This window comes from Ptychodera flava, chromosome 16 (genome assembly GCF_041260155.1).
Source record: "Ptychodera flava strain L36383 chromosome 16, AS_Pfla_20210202, whole genome shotgun sequence".
Classification (NCBI taxonomy): Eukaryota; Metazoa; Hemichordata; class Enteropneusta; family Ptychoderidae; genus Ptychodera; species Ptychodera flava.
The window spans coordinates 24449280-24472282 of NC_091943.1; the positions used below are offsets into that span (position 1 = coordinate 24449280).

Genomic DNA, 23003 nt, shown 5'->3' on the forward strand with positions numbered 1-23003 from the left:
AATTTACAAAACAGCGTGACATCCTGATAAAAATTAAAGAGATTTATTTCATACCAATCAGCGATCCCAACGTTGAAAGAAGAATTGATCCCTAAGGCTTCTACAATTGTTTTGTCAAGTCACTACAAGAAATTTTATTTTCAGAAAAATAAGAGTCAACAAGTATGCGAGTTTAACTATATGAATCTCTAAGAATGTATTGAGGGATATTATTATAACAATTGAGTTTTTTAATATAATCTAGATGAAAAAGAAATACAATGTTAAGGCTATCATTGATCGGCGTCACGACCAGAACAAAATCAAATTTGCTTTAGGCTCTGAGAGCTGCGTAGTAAAGGCTGCATTTTGAAAACCATCTTTTCTGACGTACCACTTGTGGGGGCTCAGTTTTTCACAAGTCTTGCTTTAGTTTTTCATGAAATCCAAAATTAAATTTTCCCCATAGAGGTAACACAGGAATGGCGGCCATTTTGAATTTCACATATCGCAAAATGTTGGATACTTTGTTTCTTGTTCCAAACTTTGCACGGCGAATCCGATTTTTATTGTTGATTTGGTAAGAGAATGCTTAAGAGTTTCATTTTAGGAAAGTTTTGAGCAAAAGTTTTAGTCTTTTACTTTCGAGATGCATACTACCATAAGCAAAAGCACGGATATATTGCCAATATATATCATTGGTAATATTGACAGAACAGGTCAAGCAATACCAACTCTAGGACACAATGTTCTTCACTAAAATCTACAATTTATTGTCCGACTTTTCGTTGGCTTAATCGCACGTCATCAAGGTTAAAAAATGAAAGTAAATGGATAACAGGCAATAAAAGAATGTAAAAAGGAAAATAAAGGACATCAGAAAAGTGAGAGGAAATCTAAAAGTGTTTTCAGTGGTAAATGAGACATAGACTCTTCACGAGGGCCTACACTACACAGAAAGTTGAAGAACAACGCAAAACTGTACTCACTAGTTTGCTGTCAAGATTGTAATAACACTGAACCGACAAAAGCAACGGTGGAAATTAAATGAGATTGACACCTACAAGATAATTTACATACTTAAATGCAGTGTAAATAACGTGTCTTATTTGAAAAACCAAGCAGCTGACTGTCAGAATAAAATAAACATCTAGTGATAGAAATATGCAATATGGGTACAATAAAAAAACAGAAAAACATTATCTTTGAATGTTAATCTTCGTTGAGTGAAGAAACAACTTCAACAAAACGTAGCAGTAATAGACCATTTGAAATACGAGAAAATTAAACTGTACTGAGGTAAAAATTCAACATCGAAATGTAATAGGAGCAAAAACACAGGGTAAAATCCAACGCAAAATAATTGATGAAGGTAATAATCATATTCAGACTCTTCTTCGATATCTAAAGTGTGAAATATTGTGAAAATACAAATCTCCTCTATATTACGTCATGACTTCATCTCTGACATGGTATCTTGCAAGGTATGATATATAAAGTTGATAAGAACATTCAGACTCTCCTTCAACCGTAAGGGGGCTCATGATAAAATGACAAACACTGCATGAAAACCCAATAATTCAGATAAATTCAAATTAATGAGTTGCCTGTATTATAGTGTAATACACTTGAATTCACATGAATCCACATGAATACAGGCTTGCTTAATACAAAAAATGGATTCTTGACTGTATTCATCTGCATATGCACTCTTCAGCTAAAATACAGGCAATAATCCTTGTTAATACATTATAGGGTTTTTATGCAGTGAGAGAGCTCACATTTCCATATATTGTTCTGGATACAAAGATTGTCTAACAATTATTAAAACTTTTTTATTTATTTCAACTATGGCATTCCCTTCACGATAATACTGACTAGTCTACATGGGTACAGTATACGAATGTCTGTTTATTTATCAATATATAGTTGGGATTAAAATATACTATCCTCTGCAAGTAAAACGTTGTAAAATACATTCATAACTCAGTAAAGTTGTCGAACGATAACCATCATTAAGCATGATTTAATAAGTATTATATGAGTTTGTAATTGTTGCAACTTGAAACTGCTATCGTGCAAATAGTTTGTAGGAACTTGAAAGAATTAGATATCTAAAAAGACACCATACATCAAATCAAGCTTTTCCCTTCTCATGAATCCTTAAATAGTGATTTTCGTCATTAAAAACAACAGAAGGGCGAACAAACACAATATAAGATACATAAAGTGCGATTATTGAAGAACATAGACTTAGTATTTTAGTAAGGTTTAATATAAAATGAAAAGCCCAACGTTAAATTTGACGACAATATCGATCTTCATTAGTATTTGGCAATCGGATGATATCACAAAATTATAGTAGCTGTATTTATTTCAAATTCTACACTGCGTTATGTAGTGACTTCAAGAGGTGGACTAGTAGAACCATTCAACGACCGGTGTACCTATTTTGAGGTCATCCCAACAGCGTCAGTATTATTATCGCAGCAATCGTTTTCAACACTGGGTTGAAGTACGTCATCTGCAGTCGAGAAAGCCTTGTTATCGAATGATGCAACCGCCATCTTAGAATTGTCTTGACCTTGAAATGGTTTCAGCGCTGTTTCAATGTTGGATGTCTCCATCAGACGTGGCGTGATGTTGTCGTAGTCAGGAGAGGAGAGCTGCATCTTGGCGTAGCTATTGCTGTCATTTACGCTCGGAGACGCAGTTTCAGGACTAGCTGACTGTAATCTTCCCTCGCCAGAGGCGTCACCTTTTGGCTGAGAATCTGGCATGATGTAGTCCTGGTCTGCTTCCTGAGATTTCATAGAAGAGTAATCATCGATGCCATTACTGTCTGTCTCGTCCATACCTTCGTTCTCAATACCGTCCGGAAACATTTCAGCTGATGTGTGATAATCGCCATCCTTTGCTGTAGTTGACAGGAAGTCATATGTATGGGGATCTGGCGGGGCTGTCATATAGCCAATGGAGTCTGCCGAGGCTGCCATCTGAACGACGCCAGAATGCCATTGTACATGCTGCGGCCCCTCGATGTGTTGAACTTTCAGCTCAACAGGAGAGAGGTGTGCTTGGTGGGTAGGTGCTGCTGGTACGGTCGCTGGAGGCGCTGAAGGGACACCAGAGTAATCGTTCTCATCCGTCGATTTGCTTCCCGTGAAGACATCATCAAACGGGGCGTCAGAGTCTCTACAGGCACTGAAGATCTTTCTGAAAAAAAGAAAATCAGACACACTTTTAACGTGCAAGCCTCAGTTCATCCCTTGAGGCGGTAGGAGATTGACGCTATACAGGGGAAGGGGGGAGGAATAACTCGTAGTTGGCATGATAAAATATTTTGATTAATTAGATTCGCTGATCGAGATATTTTTAATTAGCCACCCTAAGGCAAATTAAATCAGAGCTCAAAACTATATCAAGGAGTGACATTAACTAATTGGTAAAAAATAAGCTCCATAATGTAAATAAAAAAAAGAATTTGGAAAAAAATTAGAGACCAAATATTCTGTCTTAATTAAAGGCAGAGCCTCCCTTTAAAAGGACGCCAAGGTATATGGCGGCGTTCATTGTGGAAGTGGATACCAAACAGGCAACACGCGGGCACACGCTCCAGAAAATGCCACTTTTTAGTTTTTCCCGGTCACAAAAGCACAGACAGACTGCCAAGCGGTCAGCGTGAAGTTGTTGCCGATCGAACTCTGTGGTTGTATTCAATGTCTAACGCAACTGGAAGACATTTTTTTAGGAAATTCGAGCGTTTGTGGCGGGGAATCAATGACCGTTGGCAATTTGAACTGACCGTCAATCAAAAGCTTGCATAAGCTCTGTTTGCAGGATTAGCAAAATGTGACAAAAGGTTGAGGTCAGTTTGTGTAATTAATGTTATAGAAATCAAACATCATACTGGCCATGTATTTGAATGGGAGGAGAACTCCACTAATGCGAGAACCTGGGATTGAAAAGTGCGGCTTTAAGACTGGGTAAATTAACTCCAAGCACAATGAACAATTGCGAATAGACGCGTCTACGATACGTTTGGGTACCAAAGATATTGAATTGAATGACAAGCATGCTCTGAGTAGATTGTTTGGTTTAATGGAGATATTTAATTACAAGGTCGAGCAGACTTGCATGAAAGTGTTGTCCGTCCATCATTCAAATATATTTTACCCTGGCTCTGATTTGCTCCTGCGAGGAAGAAAGTACCTGTCACAAATGTTCAAAGAGGGACGGCATGAAACGTATTTCCAATGGAGACTAAAATATTTAATTTCATAATGTCTTCATGTAATTTTAAGACGTTGCTATCATCTGACGAATAAGCTAAGGCATTTATTTCCTTCGAAATTGATAACAGCAATGGCGGAGACTGCATTTTGATTATCTCAAGCAAAACAAAACAATGAAAGTAAAACAAAACGAAACTAAACGAAATGAAATAAACACAACGAAAGAAATAATGAAAGAAGTTGATGGAGTACGAATACATAGCGTCTTCTCAATGGGCTACTCCTTACCCTCTGAATAAAACCAACAGAACAACCGCAACGATGACGAGGACGACGACCACCAAAGAGGCCCCAATGACAGCGCCGGTAGACACTCCTGGGAAATAAAATTGACAAGTTCTTTGCATCATGCCATTACAAAATGGGTTTATTAGTTCAAGATACAGCGATTTATGTTTTATAGTGAATTTTGTAGAAGAAGAAACAATAAGAAGTGGCTCTTGTCATTGACTTTTCTTGATCACTGCTTCATAAAAGTTTCGCTAAATTGTGTTTTTAAAACAAGGGCTATAATTCAACTTGTTGATGCAAACCTTACCTCCTTTGATAGGTTCTTGTATGTAAGTGTCACACACGTCACCTTGCCATTGTGAAGGACACGTACAGTTGAACCCGCCATCTGTATCCGTGCAGTTACCTTCATTTAGGCAGGGCTCAGAGACACAATGAAGTTCAACTGAAAAGTAGTTGTAATTCCAGATGATGAATTTGTTCGCTCGAACTTAATGTGTATATCACTTATTACCTTTTTCGAAAGGCGTTTCTATGCTATATCAGACTTTCAAGAATTATAACAGTACTTTTGATTATATTGTTTCCCTATTTTTGTAATGTAAGTCATTCGCCGGTTCTTGTTTTACTGCCCAAATCATGTTGATACACTAACTATTAAGCTTGTCTATACCGTGCAGCGTCTACTCATGTGAACGCGCGTCATATTTTTCCACGTTTGAATTCTAGTCTGAACCAGAATTCACTTGACAGCATTAAAAATGCAGTCTACTCGTGTACAGAATTAGTTGTTAAGCAAAATACTGTGTATCTCAACCTGCTCTGGAGAGTAGAACAATAAACTGTGGTTGAATTTATAAACAAAAAAAATCATCGAAAGTTAACAGCTGCTAAGTTAAACCTTAAACGTCATCTGAAGGACGCTCTCTGATTTCTCATCCTTATTTTGAAAACATTGATTATTGCTTTGTATTTTATGCGATAGATCGACTACACTAGGCCTCTAGCGAGAAAGCTATTCGCCGTTCACTTTATGTTGTGACAAGATATTCAATATTTTCAGAACATGTCAATGTAGTGTAAAACGCTTTCCTCAGGGGTAATAATATCAATGATTTCGACTTTGCGATAAAGAATGACGAATTGATGCACAAAGCTACTGTATAGTTTCCATCTAAGTCCATTCAACCTGAGCAGTAATCAAAATATAGTTATCGATGTCTCTTTCTTCTTAAATAGTGGTACATTTGGAAACAAAATCAATCATGGTCTTCATAGGTCTCAGAAAAAACAAAAAAACACTCACTACAAAGTTCTTGACTTGGTGTACTCCACTCTCCTTCATCTCCACAAGTTATGCTATCCATAGTAACGGGTCTGTACCCATCATTGCAGGTATAGTTACAAGATTCGCCCATTTTATTGTCACATGGGTCAGATATTTGTCCATTTGGAATGTCCAAGGGGCATCTAGGTGCTGAAAGAAGCATATAAGATAATCATCATATTGAGTCAGTGTGCATTAGTGCACCGTGTGTCGCGCAACTATTCCCGGTTGTAGCATCGTATTTCGTCTAATATGTTTAGTTCCATTTGCATTTTGGGTAAACTAGAACATTGAGAACAGTTCATTGGAACTAACTTTCGAAGCAATCCTGTATGGACGTATTCCATTGGGTGTAAATGCAAGAGGACTCATTGGCATGCTGGCATTGTTGAAGAAATACCACAGAGGAAATACCGCCCTCTGGTTTGAAATGAACTTCAACTTATGTAAAAGTACTTAAATTATACCACGGGACGGTTTTCAAACATGGGACAACCTAGATTTTACAACTGAAACATTGCCGCCGCAAATGTACGTGTCACGTAAGCGCCTAAAATTTACTCGATCAAAAGTCCTAGGATTGAAAGACAATATGGCTCAATAGCATGTATCCAAAACATCTTATGCAAGATTTGTGGTAATTTTGGTAAGTGAAATGCAAAATCATGGAGCTAATGGAAATTTAATTATAAGCAATAAATAAAGACATATTACGAAGTCGACATAGATCTTGGCTGCTAATGCTCCACTCTCCAAGTTCAGTGCATGTAACAGGGTTGTCTGTGGCTCTGATGTAGCCGGAGTTACACGTGAAATCACAAGAGTGACCATTTCTGTTATCGCACTGAGAGACCAGTTTGCCATTGGCTATTGTTAGAGGACATCTGAATACTGTAACAGCATTGGAGAAAATACGACTCATTTTTGGAAACGTTCAAACACGAAAATTCAAGATTTTAAATGTTGTGTTACCAATGATGTTATTTTTGTTTTCATAAATTTGTTAAAGATTACTGAATGATATAAACCAAATGGCATCATTTTGCCATCGCTGATTCATTTGAATACTGTTTGAGGTTCCTATATCTGCATGTCAAACGCAAAGTCATTCTTTGAGGATTATCAGAATTTACTTAGGCGATATAATGTACATAAGCAGCTGGGCTGCATTAAAGTTGATATCTCAGAAGTGTGGCAAATCATAAAAAAATCTAGTACTCATTTGCATGCAATCGATTGGGTACATGAAGCATTTTTCTTGTTTCATATTTTGTGTGAAAATGGAGAATTATTGGCACATTACTTGTATTCATACCTGTAGTGCAGTGTATCGCAGAACAAACACACTCTGCTCCGTATTTTGTGTTGATGCAAATTTCATCACAGCCTCCGTTTAAAACATCACAAGGACCTTCATAAATGATACATATATGATTTTGTTTCTACAAAAGATATCTACACATGATATACTTATCATTATTTAAATGTCGTATTTGTTAAAATGAGTCAGATAAACCTTCTGTACTATGTAGGGAAACACAAGAAAGTACTTTCACAATACATCTTTCGGAATGAAAAGTTGCCATAGATTAAAAATAAATAAATTCGGAGGAAAATTGCATGTAATTAATAGGGCGGTCTTTCGTAGTTAAAACATATACACCATCAGCTGATTACACTGTGTCGACTTGGAAGGGCAATTATGTTCAAGAAGCTAAATCAAAACACTATCGACTGCCAGTCTCCGAAAAAATGAACGTCGAGAAAAAATTAAAATGATTCAGCAAGACGTCTTATGTCTCACAACATACATCTCCTAGTCAGGCAATAACAAACGAAAGTGGTAATGATAATGACGATGATGGTGATGATGATGATGATGATGATGATGATGATAAGGAGGAGAGGGAGCGGGAGGAGTACAGCGATGACGATCATGATAACGCTGATCAGAGGTTAGAAAGAGACATCCATTATACTGATATCGATGAACAAAGTAAAAATGATAATGATTTAGTCATGTATTTCTGCCACTATCGTCTAATTACTATCTACATATGATAATTCATTTAATCAGATACTCTCCAATGTCATTGTTTAAATTCCTGCAAAGTAACTATAAATCATTGCACAACTTATTTGTTGAAATCCTACCTTGAGAAATAGGCTGCAAACTCTCATGAAAGAACTTCATTGCGTTTATCTCACCGGGAAAATTTATACCTTTAATAAGACTTTTATTTGGTATCTCAAACACTCTCAATACATTGTCCACTTCCGTAGCATACAGCAAGTCCTAATAGAATAGAATAGAGCATGAGTGGACATCACTGTGATTTAACTTGGAGTTCGACATACAGTAAATATGATGACTGTCAGATTTCATTAAATTTCCCTAACGTTGCCTACCTGAAATATGGCTAATCCTGTGAAGTGGAAAAATGGGTCATCTACCAAACCCGAGTAATTGTAAAATACTTCTCGCCCTTGACCATCAAATTCCATAGATTCTATGAATAAAGTTTCACCGTCAGCCCAATAAATCCTATGAAGAAAGAATAGATTCTAAAGTCGCTGTATTAAAGGCTGCCAAGAAAGGTGATTTAGTACAGGGCGACAAATGGCATAACGTTTAGAAGCGATGAATTTCGATTTTCTTAACAACATGGTTCTAGCATTCACTCTTTCTGTATTTTAATCAATATTTTCACTAGACATATGAAAACAATCTGGCAAATTGAAGCAATTTCTCTGATACATGGGCGTGACTTTGTTATGTAACTAGGAAGATTTTATTCTTTCAAACCTGTCATTCTGCATGTCTATCACTAAATGTGTCGGTGACTCTATGTCGGTATTCACAAGAACTTGTCGTTCTCTTCTTCCAGAGAGATCTGACCTTTCGATCCGTGGATTAGCTCCGGTATCAGACCAGAACACATACCTGCATATTTTGGAAAATGAGAAGCATTTAAGAGGCTATTTTATGTAATTATAGATTCCGACGCAGATCCCCCCTAGAGTTCATAACTTTTACTTTTTGGAGAGAGTGTTGATTGGTAAAGGTAGCTGTCATAGAGAAAAGACCGATGTTTTTCCGTGTACATTAAAATTGTCCATCATATATGTTGATTATTTTACAAACATTCGAGAATATCATTCATCTTGGATTAAAGGGCTGTCTTGGCAAGGCGACTCGAAAGTTAGCTTGTATTCCACTAGACACAGATTTAAAAGAGAATTGAAAAATTATCTGATAAATTTGTGATTTTGCTGTTTTGGCTACAATTTTCAGCTATTTCTCATCGTTTAATGTCATTTTTTGTGATATCACGGAATAGTCGCCATTTCACATACTGTACATTCATATATTTCTGAGTGTGAGGCTGAACTCGATTAGTGCCTATGGCAACTATTTTTCAGTCTTTTTGTAACGTGAAAGTTTGTATGATTGTGCCAGTGTATTTCTCGCCATAATTTGAATTCATTTGAAATGAGAATTATTATATTATTATTATTATTATTATTATTATTATTATTATTATTATTATTATTATTATGTTGTTGTTGTTGTTGTTGTTGTTTATATTCAAAGGCCATAAGGCGACTAATTACATACAAATTGAGCCGACTAAGCAGCGATCGATAAAAGAGATGTTTGTGAAATCATATGACAATGTCATGAAATCAAATGTCATACAAAACCGTTCTTACTGTTTCGGAGCGTGGACAACTAGTGCTGTAGGACGACTGATGTCGCTGTCGACCAAAGTTGTTACGTAGCTTCCGTCAAGCGAGGATATCACGATTTCACGTCGTTCAGCATCGGTGATGTAAAGATTCGATGCAACCCAATCCACTGCGAGACCTGACGAAAAACGAACAGTCGCTTGAATTTTCAGTGATATCCATAATAGCATTGGACATTGACACGTATTAAGCATGCATACACAGTGGCACTTTGTCTCACCTCGTACGTCAGATGATGGTAACTGTATTATGCTGTCCCATAGTTCCGTAGTCTCTAATCTCATTCGCCTTATTTCTGTTACGTCAACGGCGCGTACAATAGTAAAAACATATAATGCGTACACGTCAACATCCAACTCTTCAGGTTCAGCGTTTGAAAACACCGATACAATGGATTTTAGCTGGTGGGCCACATTGGGTTGAAAAGTACATAGACCTTCATCTTTCATGGAGAATATCATCTCGTGGTCGTATATCACACTGTTATCTGAAACAGAGGAATGGAACTTGCGTCATTTTTGGAAATTTACAATAAAAACGTGTAGTTTTGATTACTCTCACACAGTCATGCTGTAAAATGTAAAATACGTTTCGTAGATAAAATCTGCTTATTAGCGAAGCTGAAATCTTAATGATCATTACAAATTCTAGTTTTAATTTACCTTGTTCGCATGTTTCGTTGTCAGCCTGCAACTGGTATCCATATGTACAGATACATTTGTACCCATCCCGATCACTAACACATAACTGATTACATCCGGCGTTGTCACATGGGGCTGATGGGAATATGTAAGAAGAAGTACTATCTCTCATTATAAACAGGATTTTAAACAAACGAAAACATAATGTACCCCAATTTTGGTAGAGGAGCTGAACGGGACTGTGCTTTACTTTTGTCGAAAAGGGATTCTGATATCAGTAAAACGGAACCACAAGCACTAACACCACCACCACTACAACAGCAACAACTACAATAATAATAACTTATAACAACAATGATTACACCAACAACAATGGCGTAGTAGTAGCAGCAGTGATATTAGTTGCTATTGTAAAAATCGGAAGGTGTTGGAATGTAATGGAATTGCTGTGTATGTATGTTTACTGACCATTCTGGTTTGGCTGATTTACATCCGAATAAAATATCACTCCATTAGGGACGTTATATTGTAGTCTTATGGAATGCGTCGCTTCCTTACGTCTTGGGGCACTATGTGAAGGTAATTATCTTGTCTGTCAGTAATGAAAAATCCAAACTCCTGAAGACGAATATAATAATAATAATAATAATAATAATAATAATAATAATAATAATAATAATAATGATAACAAGGCAGTATTGCTGAAGGCAATGAGTACTTGGGCCGTGATAGAGTAATTTTGAGGACAATATATACTACTATTCAAATATGGTCTTGAATTTCCTCCTGTCAATAAGGCATTTGATTAACTGGTTATTAAACGAAACAATGGCATGACAACGGCAAAATATGTCTGGCAACTTTTGTGGAGTTTGAGGCAGGGGTTCTCTATTTATAATGGAAATTGCTTAAACTCCTCAAATATTCAAGTTACAGCAAATTTCTTTTGTTCTTGATGGCAGATGTCTAATATTTAGATGGGCATATTTAGATTTCTACCCTATAGTTATCCCTATATACCAAAAATCGGACATCTAGCTCTATTGGCTTGCTCAGAATTAGATATGCGCATAATTAATGAGGTACAATATGTGGTGTCATAAGGTGTCCCATCATACCAAATATGAAGGGTGTAGCACTTGTGGTTACTGAGTTGTGGACAAATATATATATTGAGGTCAAAGGTCATTCAGGTCACATGACATTTTGTCAAAATAATTGTATTGCTAAGTTATTCCTATATACTAAAAATCAGACCTCTAGCTCTATTGGCTCGCTCAAAATTAGATATGCGCATAATTAATGAGGTACAATATGTGGTGTCATAAGGTGTCTTATCATACCAAATATGAAGGATGTAGCACTTGTGGTTACTGAGTTGTGGACAAATATATATATATATATATATATATGAGGTCAAAGGTCATTGAGGTCATGTCACATTTTGTCATAATAATTGTATTGCTAAGTTATTCCTATATACCAAAAATCAGACCTCTAGCTCTATTGGCTCGCTCAAAATAAGATATGTGCATAATTAATGAGGTGCAATATATGGTGTCATAAGGTGTCCTATCATACCAAATATGAAGGGTGTGGCACTTGTGGTTACTGAGTTGTGGACAAATATGTATATTGGAGGTCAAAGGTCATTGAGGTCACGTGACGTTTTGTCAAACAAATTAACTTATCCCTATATACCAAAAATCAGACCTCTAGCTCTATTGGCTCGCTCGAAATTAGAAATGCACATAATTAATCTGGTTCAATATGTGGCGTCATAAGGTGTCCCATCATACCAAATATGAAAGGTTTAGCACTTGTGGCTACTGAGTTATGGACAATAATGTATATTTGAGGTCAAAGGTCACCAAGGTCACATGATATTTTGTCAAAATGTCTGAGATATCTGCGTGAACCGATGGACTCACTGATGGACTCACGGACGGATATGACCCAATCTATAAGCCCCCTGGACTTTATCCGTGGGGACAAAAAACTGTGTCACTGCATCCTTTAGGCAATATGAATACGATGAGAAACTAATTTTTTATTTTTCTTGGCCTTATACATGGGAGTCTATGGAAAACTGCCTTATACATGGGAGTCTATGGAGGTGTAAACTAAAAAGTCCTCTAACACGGCCAAATTCGATCGCCTTGTGAAACAAATCGACGTGCATCTGTATTGGGTTGGGTACTATTCTTGTGCAAAGTTGAAAGAAATTCACCAGGGCATGTCTGAGATATCTGCTTGAACGGACGGACGGACTGACATGACCAAACCTATAACTCCCCCAGGACTTCGTCCATGGGCACTAAAAACAACGCAACAGTTATTACAGCTACACCGCCGGTAGGTTCATATCCAGAGCCCCGTACGGTCTGCCGCCGTCGCTTGAAAACAATCTCATAAACCTGGCCATATGGGCAACTGTGTATGGGCAGCTGGATGCTTGACTTCACGGAGAAGGCGAGCTGTCACGTTCAAGCTCAGGATTATTTGTCGATCAAATTTCAGTAAATTTACCTTACCTAGATGAAATTTTGTCTATAGGCTGAAATTTCGCCGAAGTTTGACAAAATTACATCGATTTTTCAGGTTCATATCCGACATTTTTTGAGTTTGAGTGCAGACAGAAATAAGTTTTGAGGCAACATGGCTGCGACCCCATGTTGACCCGTAGCCCTGCGTACGATGCTATGTGCTACAGCTAACACACAGCATCGTACGCAGGGCTAGCGAGAGAGTTGCCGACATCGACGGTTATTTACGAGAAGTGAATAAAAGACTGTCATTTTTGGAAGCGATCGAGTAGCTGAGGTAGGCTGGGATACGACTTGGGCCCAAGAACGCTGAATTTCGGCAGTAATTTGGCTTTTTACGTCAAGTCCCAAAATGGATTTGAAGTCACCGACCCTACGTACGGGTCTTTGCAGGGCTGTGGTGAGCGGGGCGATTAGCTGTAGCGGAACACACAGCATCGTAAGCAGGGCTAGTTGACCCCAAGTGAAAATGTGTTCGCAATCAAATCTTCCTATATTTTTTTCAGAATTTTCGACAAAATCATTGCTTCTTAAATCTTTTGTAAAATATAAAATACTAAAATAAAATGCGATGTGCTATGTCTCCAGATTTCTAAATATTGTTTGTTGACCGTTCGACGGAATACTCATTTTGCAAACTTTTTGACGCAGTTGAAATTCAATGCTGACCGCCAAATAATCTTAATGAGACGAGATCATTCTAGACATCCTCCAAATTATCCAACCATTCGCGTTAGAGTTCAGCTCGCTTAGAGTATCATAACATTCTTCGGCCTTCTTTTAGATCGACCCTAATCTCTCCCATTTAGGAAATAAATACACAAGCTACCTTGACAAAACTTCGTGCACCATCCAGGACCAAACGCACTACAAATCTGTCTTGATGTCATCATCTCCTTACATGGTAATCGGCATACCGTATTTTTTAGCAAAGGAGACACAGAATACGTCGGAGTATTCAGTTTTAAACGTATACATCCCTTACGAAAGATCAAAATTTGCCACAAGTTTGCATTCCTTATTTGTTACAAACTTGATACAAATTCTGACATCCAAACAAGCACCAATCTTGCTAGTCAGTTATATACACTTTGATTCAAACATAGGCTAAGTTTGCAGCAAGTATGTGTGGAGAGTGTGATGAACATTGCACCAAGTTTGTACAGAGAATGTAGAGGTCATTTTGTTTTTGTTTGTATTGAGTGTGCACCAAGCTTGGAGATGTGGGGGGGGATTCAATATCGTGGGCATGGTATCTGTTGCCTTAGCAACAGCAGACATATACTGTTGCCCTGGTTACATTTCAGGGGATTTAGATGATTGTAATTCCTGACAGCGTCTTTTTCAAAGTAATGCTCACACAACATGTGGTACATGACATCATCGTGCTGCTACTCCCCGTTGTATTGTATACAAATGATTCTTTCTAAACTGGCTTATAAATGTACACTCTTTAGATATGTTTACCTTGTGAGCAGCAGATTCTAAAATTCACCTTAGAGTCATGTATCCAGATGTTAGGTTGAACATCTATGAAAAAGTTGAGAGGATATTACTACATCCAACACGCACTCACCCTACGACACATTCAACTATACTACACTGTAAAAAAAAAACTTCTCACACAATAAATTTTGTTAACTAAAAAACACAATATATTACTGCAGAATAAAACAGTATCTCTACTATAATAAACATGCAATCTTTGTACTTTATACATAAAATGAGCTGTAAAATATATTCTTTTTGGCATATATGTACAGTACACTCTAATTCAAAACATTCCCTGACAATGGAATTTAGATTGAAAAATGGTAAATTCTGTCTCTTTAAAGAAGATCATACAGATCACAATTTTTTTAAATGTGTACCAAATAGAAACTGAGTGGTGAAAAAATATTAAAGTCTCATAGATAGTTAACTATGAAAAACTTATTCAAAAAAATTTTGTAATTTTTGTGACATATATACTTTTGTTGACGAATAAAATTCACTTTAAACATTTCAAAATACCTTTCCTATTGAATGTACATGGAAAACATAAGAGTTTTAACTTAATGTTGTATTATTACATGTTCAAATCAAAATGCAAAATCATCGAAAAACATTGTCCAGAGCTACAAAAAAAATAAAACTTCATAGGATGACCTTGACTTAACAGCGATATTTGAACAGACACTTAGTGTTCAGTCCAACTTCAAAAAGCAAACAACTAAACACACCACATTCCACATCACTTGGATGACAGATTAGTTCCGCCGAGTCCAAAATATTGCTTCCACCGTAAGATACTGACAACTGTGACGAAAATAACTCTGCCATGTCCGATTTGTCCATGCACAGCATGCAGTGGAGTTTCTATCATAAGAACCAATGCAATGATCGATAGGGACAGTCTCACTTCTTGTCATCATGATGTTCTCAATGAACAGTGGTTGGTTTGAAATGGTCCTCTGTGGCATGGAAAGTGTCAAAGCAGCAAACTCTAGCTTGAAACTTAACTGAAATCCCGCGGAATTGTCCAAGGTCATTTGAGTGTATAACGGACATCCATGATCCACTGAATGTGTTTAACTTACATAAACTCTCGATGTCGAACGGAGGAAATGTGTCCTTCATCAAACAACAATTGTACTCCCGAATCTCTTCTTTGTTCCCTTAATCGTCCGATGACAGAAATAGTCTACAATTTCTCCCCAAAACGGCAGGTAAAAACGTTGTAAATTTGACTGCTGAAGCAGTGCATGATCCATGACTTGCTATGGTGCAGTGGAATTCAAATGCTGGTGTTGGCCAAATTAGCCAATCAAGTGTCTCTCTTCACGACATGTGATCTTGTAAGGTCGAAGTTCAAATACATAATAGGCTGTGTGACCTGTGACCTCGATGCTCTCATTTATCTGAAACGTCAGTTTCTCGAGAAATGGGAGAGTATATTACTTTTTTACCAACTTTTATGCACTTGAAATCAATCATTTGAAGACATTGGTGTCAGCTGGGATCCATGGTCTTTGGACATGTGTAATAATGCAAGTAATCATTTATAGCCGTGGCAATGACTTTTCCCTGCTCTGAGCGTACTGGTATGACAGTGTGAATGTGTTTTGGCGGACACATGACAGGTACTTTCAGTGGTTACGACTAGTGAACGGAACAAAAAAGTCTTTAAATGGAATTCGAGTACCATTTTTGGATCCTTATCATTTAAAATATGTCCAAGGAAATTGTTTGAAAAATGGCAGCTTAGTTGACTTTTGATGTTTTTCATTCATGATGTTGCAATGGTTTGATATGGAGGTAGCTACCTCAATGGTTTTTATAAATTTGTGCATTCCACGCGTAACCTAATTCATATGTGTTTAACAATCGAGGGTATTTAAAATTGTTTGAATAAAAAGAATTAATTTGTCATTTTGTACAATGAACACAGGGTATGTAGTTCGATCATTGTTTCAATTCTGTGACAAACAGTGCCACGTGGGACAGCTAAAAAAATCTGAAGTTCGTACCAACTTGATTTGTATTTCACATATATCTACAAGCTTGGTACAAATGTCCAACTACCATGGTGAAAATCCCATAGTGTGTACCAAACTAGTACAACTTGGTGCATATTTCACATGTTCAATTAAAGTGTGTATCAAATTTGTAACATATATGTACTAATATGTAGCAAGTTTTGATCTTTCGTACGGGATTGTGTGATGTTGTCAAAATAAGGTAATGTTACTGCAGTGGTATAAATTAAAAACACAAAAGTTCAAATCAGTTTATTTTGGACTGGCTTTATCCAACATTTCATATTGTTTCTTATGCCAGATTTGACCACGTGCTTACTGGCGACCCCTTTACATGCAAATTTTGTGTCAAATGGTGTGTTCTCCTGGAAAAACAAACGTAGGATTTCTATATGAAGGAGGCGAAATTTGCCCTCAAAACTCGAAACCACCCCTTTATGGGGTGTACCTAGCTATTTTGAACGAGCTTCTCGAATCTGCAGCTCTATTTCGAAATGATGGTCTGGCTTTCTCAGCTCAAGGATAAGTGTTCTCCATCGCTGTGGGCATTACTATTCTCAACTGGGGGTACAGTTTCCAGTCGTAATGTTTTTCATTGTGTCCGGGATATAAAACCTGTCCGTTTCACACTTTTAATTTGATTAACACTAGTCCACATCTTGTCAGCGATTAAACATGTTTCAAGTTTAAATGTTAAATTCTGGTCTCGAGCCCTCTTGTTCGACCAAACTGAAATTACCCCTCCCACTTTGGCTCGTCCGGTGGGTGTAGCAAGGGTCGTGCCATCGCCTGGGAAACGGAGGGTGCATTAATTGTTGCATTTCGATGCACATTTTGATTATATTCAGAAGATTTTGTGGCAAAAACTCAGATAGAGAAGCATTAATATTCACATCTCACTTATTCAAGACTGGCTGAGAGCAGCACTTCCATTCAGTTAACATGATTACGCCATTTATTATGCCAAGAAAGATGAAGCCAAGACATTTTGCCCTCCCTGGTCTCAGCCAGAAATGGTTATACCTTACAGAGTTTTTTCCCACGGAATGAAAACAAATGTACTTGGGCTGAGGCCCAAGTACAATAACAATAATAATAATAATAATAATAATAATAACAAGGCAGTATTGCTGAAGGCAATGAGTACTTGGGCCGTGATAGAGTAATTTTGAGGACAATATATACTACTATTCAAATATGGTCTTGAATTTCCTCCTGTCAATTAGGCATTTGATTAACTGGTTATTAAACGAAGCAATGGCATGACAACGGCAAAATATGTCTAGCAACTTTTGTGGAGTTTGAGGCAGGGGTTCTTTATTTATAGTGGAAATTGCTTAAACTCCTTAAATATTCAAATTACAGCAAATTTCTTTTGTTCTCGATGGTAGATGTCTAATATTTAGATGGGCATATTTAGATTTCTACCCTATAGTTATCCCTATATACCGAAACTCGGACATCCAGCTCTATTGGCTTGCTCAGAATTAGATATGCGCATAATTAATGAGGTACAATATGTGGTGTCATAAGGTGTCCCATCATACCAAATATGAAGGGTGTAGCACTTGTGGTTACTGAGTTGTGGACAAATATATATGAGGTCAAAGGTCATTGAGGTCACGTCACATTTTGTCATAATAATTGTATTGCTAAGTTATTCCTATATACCAAAAATCAGACCTCTAGCTCTATTGGCTCGCTCAAAATAAGATATGCGCATAATTAATGAGGTACAATATATGGTGTCATAAGGTGTCCTATCATACCAAATATGAAGGGTGTAGCACTTGTGGTTACTGAGTTGTGGACAAATATGTATATTTGAGGTCAAAGGTCATTGAGGTCACGTCACATTTTGTCATAATAATTGTATTGCTAAGTTATTCCTATATACCAAAAATCAGACCTCTAGCTCTATTGGCTCGCTCAAAATAAGATATGCGCATAATTAATGAGGTACAATATATGGTGTCATAAGGTGTCCCATCATACCAAATATGAAAGGTTTAGCACTTGTGGTTACTGAGTTATGGACAATAATGTATATTTGAGGTCAAAGGTCACCAAGGTCACATGATATTTTGTCAAAATGTCTGAGATATCTGCGTGAACGGATGGACTCACTGATGGACTCACGGACGGATATGACCCAATATGTAAGCCCCTGGACTTTATCCGTGGGGACAAAAAACTGTGTCACTGCATCCTTTAGGCAATATGAATACGATGAGAAACTAAATTTTTATTTTTCTTGGCCTTATACATGGTGTCTGTGGAGAACTGCCTTATACATGGGAGTCTATGGAGGTGTAAACTAAAAAGTCCTCTAACACGGCCAAATTCGATCGCATTGTGAAACAAATCGACGTGCATCTGTATGGGGTTGGGTACCATTCTTGTGCAAAGTTTGAAAGAAATTGACCAGGGCATGTCTGAGATATCTGCGTGAACGGACGGACGGACGGACTGACATGACCCCCAGGACTTCGTCCGTGGGCACTAAAAACAATGCAACAGTTATTACAGCTACACCGGCGGTAGGTTCATATCCAGAGCCCCGTACGGTCTGCCGCCGTCGCTTGAAAACAATCTCATAAACCTGGCCATATCAACTGTGTATGGGCAGCTGGATACTTGACTTCCCGGAGAAGGCGAGCTGTCACGTTCAAGCTCAGGATTATTTCACGATCAAATTTCAGTAAATTTACCTTACCTAGATGAAATTTTGTCTATAGGCTGAAATTTCGCCGAAGTTTGACAAAATTACATCGATTTTTCAGGTTCATATCCGACATTTTTGAGTTTTGAGTGCAGACAGAAATAAGATTTGAGGCAACATGGCTGCGACCCCATGTTGACCCCTAGCCCTGCGTACGATGCTATGTGCTACAGCTAACACACAGCATCGTACGCAGGGCTAGCGAGAGAGTTGCCGACATCGACGGTTATTTACGAGAAGTGAATAAAAGACTGTCATTTTTGGAAGCGATCGAGTAGCTGAGGTAGGCTGGGATACGATTTGGGCCCAAGAACGCTGAATTTCGGCAGTAATTTGGCTTTTTACGTCAAGTCCCAAATGGATTTGAAGTCACCGACCCTACGTACGTGTGTACGGGTCTTTTCAGGGCTGTGGTGAGCGGGGCGATTAGCTGTAGCGGAACACACAGCATCGTAAGCAGGGCTAGTTGACCCCAAGTGAAAATGTGTTCGCGATCAAATCTTCCTATATTTTTTTCAGAATTTTCGACAAAATCATTGCTTCTTAAATCTTTTGTAAAATATAAAATACTAAAATAAAAATGCGATGTGCCATGTCTCCAGATTCTAAAATATCGTTCGTTGACCGTTCGACGGAATACTCATTTCGCAAACTTGTGACGCAGTTGAAATTCAATACTGACCGCCAAATAATCTTAATGAGACGAGATCATTCTAGACATCCTCCTTTCGCCTTAGAGTTCAGCTCGCTTAGAGTATCATAACATTCTTCGGCCTTCGTTTAGATCGACCCTAATCTCTCCCATTTAGGAAATAAATACACAAGCTACCTTGACAAAACTTCGTGCACCATCCAGGACCAAACGCACTACAAATCTGTCTTGACGTCATCATCTCCTTACATGGTAATCGGCATACCGTATTTTTTAGCAAAGGAGACACAGAATACGTCGGAGTATTCAGTTTCAAAACGTATTACATTGTGTGATGTTGTCAAAAAAAGGTAATGTTACTGCAGTGGTATAAATTACAAAACACAAAAGTTCAAATCAGTTTATTTTGGACTGGCTATACCCAATATTTCATATTGTTTCTTATGCCAGATTTGACCACGTGCTTACTGGTGACCCCTTTACATGCAAATTTTGTGTCAAATGGTGTGTTCTCCTGGAAAAACAAACGTAGGATTTCTATATGAAGGAGGCGAAATTTGCCCTCAAAACTCGAAACCACCCCTTTTATGGGGTGTACCTAGCTATTTTGAACGAGCTTCTCGAATCTGCAGCTCTATTTCGAAATGGTGGTCTGGTTTTCTCAGCTCAAGGATAAGTGTTCTCCATCGCTGTGGGCATTACTATTCTCAACTGGGGTACAGTTTCCAGTCGTAATGTTTTTCATTGTGTCCGGGATATAAAACATTTCCTTTTCACACTTTTACTTGGATTAACACTAGTCCACATCTTGTCAGCGATTAAACATGTTTCAAGTTTAAATGTTAAATTCTGGTCTCGAGCCCTCTTGTTCGACCAAACTGAAATTACCCCTCCCACTTTGGCTGGTCCAGTGGGTGTAGCAAGGGTCGTGCCATCGCCTAGGAAACGGAGGGTGCATTAATTGTTGCATTTCGATGCACATTTTGATTATATTCAGAAGATTTTGTGGCAAAAACTCAGATAGAGAAGCATTAATATTCACATCTCACTTATTCAAGACTAGCCGAGAGCAGCACTTCCATTCAGTTAACATCATTACGCCATTTATTATGCCAGAAAGATGAAGCCAAGACATTTTGCCCTCCCTGGTCTCAGCCAGAAATGGTTATACCTTACAGAGTTTTTTCCCACGGAATGAAAACAAATGTACTTGGCTGAGGCCCAAGTACAATAATAATAATTAATATAAGTATTATATAGAATAATAACGCGAATAATAATAGGTTCAATTTCCGAGAAAATTTCACCATAAGGGTATTTTGGGTAGAAAAGACCAAATATGATATCGATTTCATTGCCTCATGTTCCATGGTAACCATTCCAGGGGTTGAAAATTTCAGTTTTTCTAATATTCCATGAAAAGTTACTTTGATTGATGTGGAAATTACCTAGTGGGGGAGTTCTGGTCAGAGAACACAAAAAACCAGACTTATCTTAATGTTTCGAGTTGCCATGGTAACTATTTTGGGATTGAAAATGTTACTTTTTCCCTAATTCCTATTAAAGAACTATTGATTGATGTAAAAAATAATAAGGGTTTTTCCTGTTAGCACACCAAAAAATCACACTCATTTTAATGTGAGATGTTTCCATGGTAACCATTCAGGAGTAAAAATTACCAGTTTTTCAAAGATTCCAAGTAAAATCCAGTAACCAACAGAATATGTTATATCAAAGGGATATTTTGGGTTAGAAAGACCAAATATCCAGTATAAAAATCCAGTAATCAACAGAAATATTATACCAAAGGGTTATATTGGGGTTAGAAAGACAAAACATGATATCCATTTGTATTGCCATGTTTCCATAGTAACCTATTTGCGGTTTAAAATGTCAAATATTTCCAAATTCCATTAAAAGTAATCCCAGTTACTATGCAAATGCTCTCCTAAGTGTATTTATCACAGCATGAACTCCATGTTCATTTTTGTTTCATGTTGCCATGGTAACCATTTAGGTAACCACAGTTTTTTATTTAAAACCATGCATATTTTAGATCAGGGGTATCTTTTTTCGTTAACCAGACAAGAAAAGGCTATTTTACGAGATTCTGCCCATGAAGTGAATTTTCTAGTCTTTTGATGTGTATACTTGCACACCTTTAATACCCAAGGAAACAGGTATAATGGACGACAGTGGGACTCAAAAGTTTTGTGACCTATTAACAACCCGTTTCACTCTCAGAGTTGTATGCAAATTTTAAAAGTCGCCATGACAACCTGACAACAACATGGCCTTTTCAGCACTGAGACATACTGTAGCAGGGCTAAAAATTGGCCATGGCCCTTCTGCCGGGAGGAGGCATAATTTCTGTGTCGTTGTGATTGATACATTATTATTGGCCATCGTTTCCTGTGCCTGTCATTCAAGTACGTCAGTTCAGATATTGAAACTTTGTTGCAAAGTTCAACCGCACGGCCGGTCGTCTTCGTAATTTCCAGAACAAAGTCACATTATGTGCCCAGCTGGGTTTGACTGCATTTATCTACCTGACGGATCTTTCAACCTTTCAGCTTGGTGAAAAACGCATTTATTGATTCGCCAAAGGCCTGTGGATTCGCTTATTTTTGCACAAGTGCTACATGGACATAGAAAAAGTCCGACTCACCCTAGCCCTCTCGATTGTTGAATACAACCACGGTCCATGATGAGAGTTCTCGAATCAAAAACTGTAGCCGTGCTCGAATACAAATGTCTTCTCATTAAATTACGTCATTCTTGATATACAAGAGTTACTATTCCAAATCTGTCACCCTGTTTTTTTCAAATTTTGGAAAAGGGCTGCATTTCCATCTGAATGATTGAACGACGTGAGACGCAAAATTTCATCGCATATTATCCGGCAATATGTACACTGTACAGTAGAAATACTGTATCCGCTCCAGGTACATATAAGTATAAGCTTATACTCCACAAATATGGCCACAGGCGGCGTGAACTTTCTGAAAGGATTTCCTAAACGTCCTACTTGTTACCTTAGAGACTCACATGTGATGTCCTGAAAAGTATTCTCTGCATTAATTGTTTCTGTCAACATGCAAAGCTGAACTACATGGTTATAGCACGAGACGCACGTTCACTCAATTGCGCATGCTCATATTGGCAGACTACACAGGCAAAAGAGTGCGCATGCGTAAAGTTATATTTGTAGCACAGATCTCGCGGAAACTCATGCCTTTGCTCTATTTCCATCCCAAAACTTCCTTGATTGCTTACATTTAATGCACATGAACAAAATAAACCCAACAACGTCAGCATAGGGAGCGGGTTTATGGTTTTCGC

At 37.7% G+C, this 23003-nt stretch overlaps 1 protein-coding gene across 1 annotated transcript in view; it reads right to left on the reverse strand.

Annotated features, from left to right (window-relative positions):
- Positions 1 to 107: 107 nt before the first annotated feature.
- LOC139114385 (prolow-density lipoprotein receptor-related protein 1-like) overlaps positions 108 to 23003 on the reverse strand; it is a 25382-nt gene continuing 2486 nt past the window's right edge. Inside the window, exons 4-19 of the mRNA XM_070676096.1 lie at positions 10692 to 10841; positions 10245 to 10358; positions 9803 to 10069; positions 9547 to 9700; positions 8639 to 8776; positions 8242 to 8377; positions 7987 to 8128; positions 7148 to 7243; positions 6547 to 6723; positions 5812 to 5982; positions 4813 to 4950; positions 4503 to 4590; positions 1746 to 3195; positions 950 to 1539; positions 485 to 635; positions 108 to 364 (exon numbers count right to left, since the gene is read on the reverse strand). Of these exons, the coding sequence (XP_070532197.1) occupies positions 2427 to 3195; positions 4503 to 4590; positions 4813 to 4950; positions 5812 to 5982; positions 6547 to 6723; positions 7148 to 7243; positions 7987 to 8128; positions 8242 to 8377; positions 8639 to 8776; positions 9547 to 9700; positions 9803 to 10043 (2250 nt within the window). The 5' untranslated portion in view covers positions 10044 to 10069; positions 10245 to 10358; positions 10692 to 10841 and the 3' untranslated portion in view covers positions 108 to 364; positions 485 to 635; positions 950 to 1539; positions 1746 to 2426. The remainder of the gene's footprint in view (positions 365 to 484; positions 636 to 949; positions 1540 to 1745; positions 3196 to 4502; positions 4591 to 4812; positions 4951 to 5811; positions 5983 to 6546; positions 6724 to 7147; positions 7244 to 7986; positions 8129 to 8241; positions 8378 to 8638; positions 8777 to 9546; positions 9701 to 9802; positions 10070 to 10244; positions 10359 to 10691; positions 10842 to 23003) is intronic.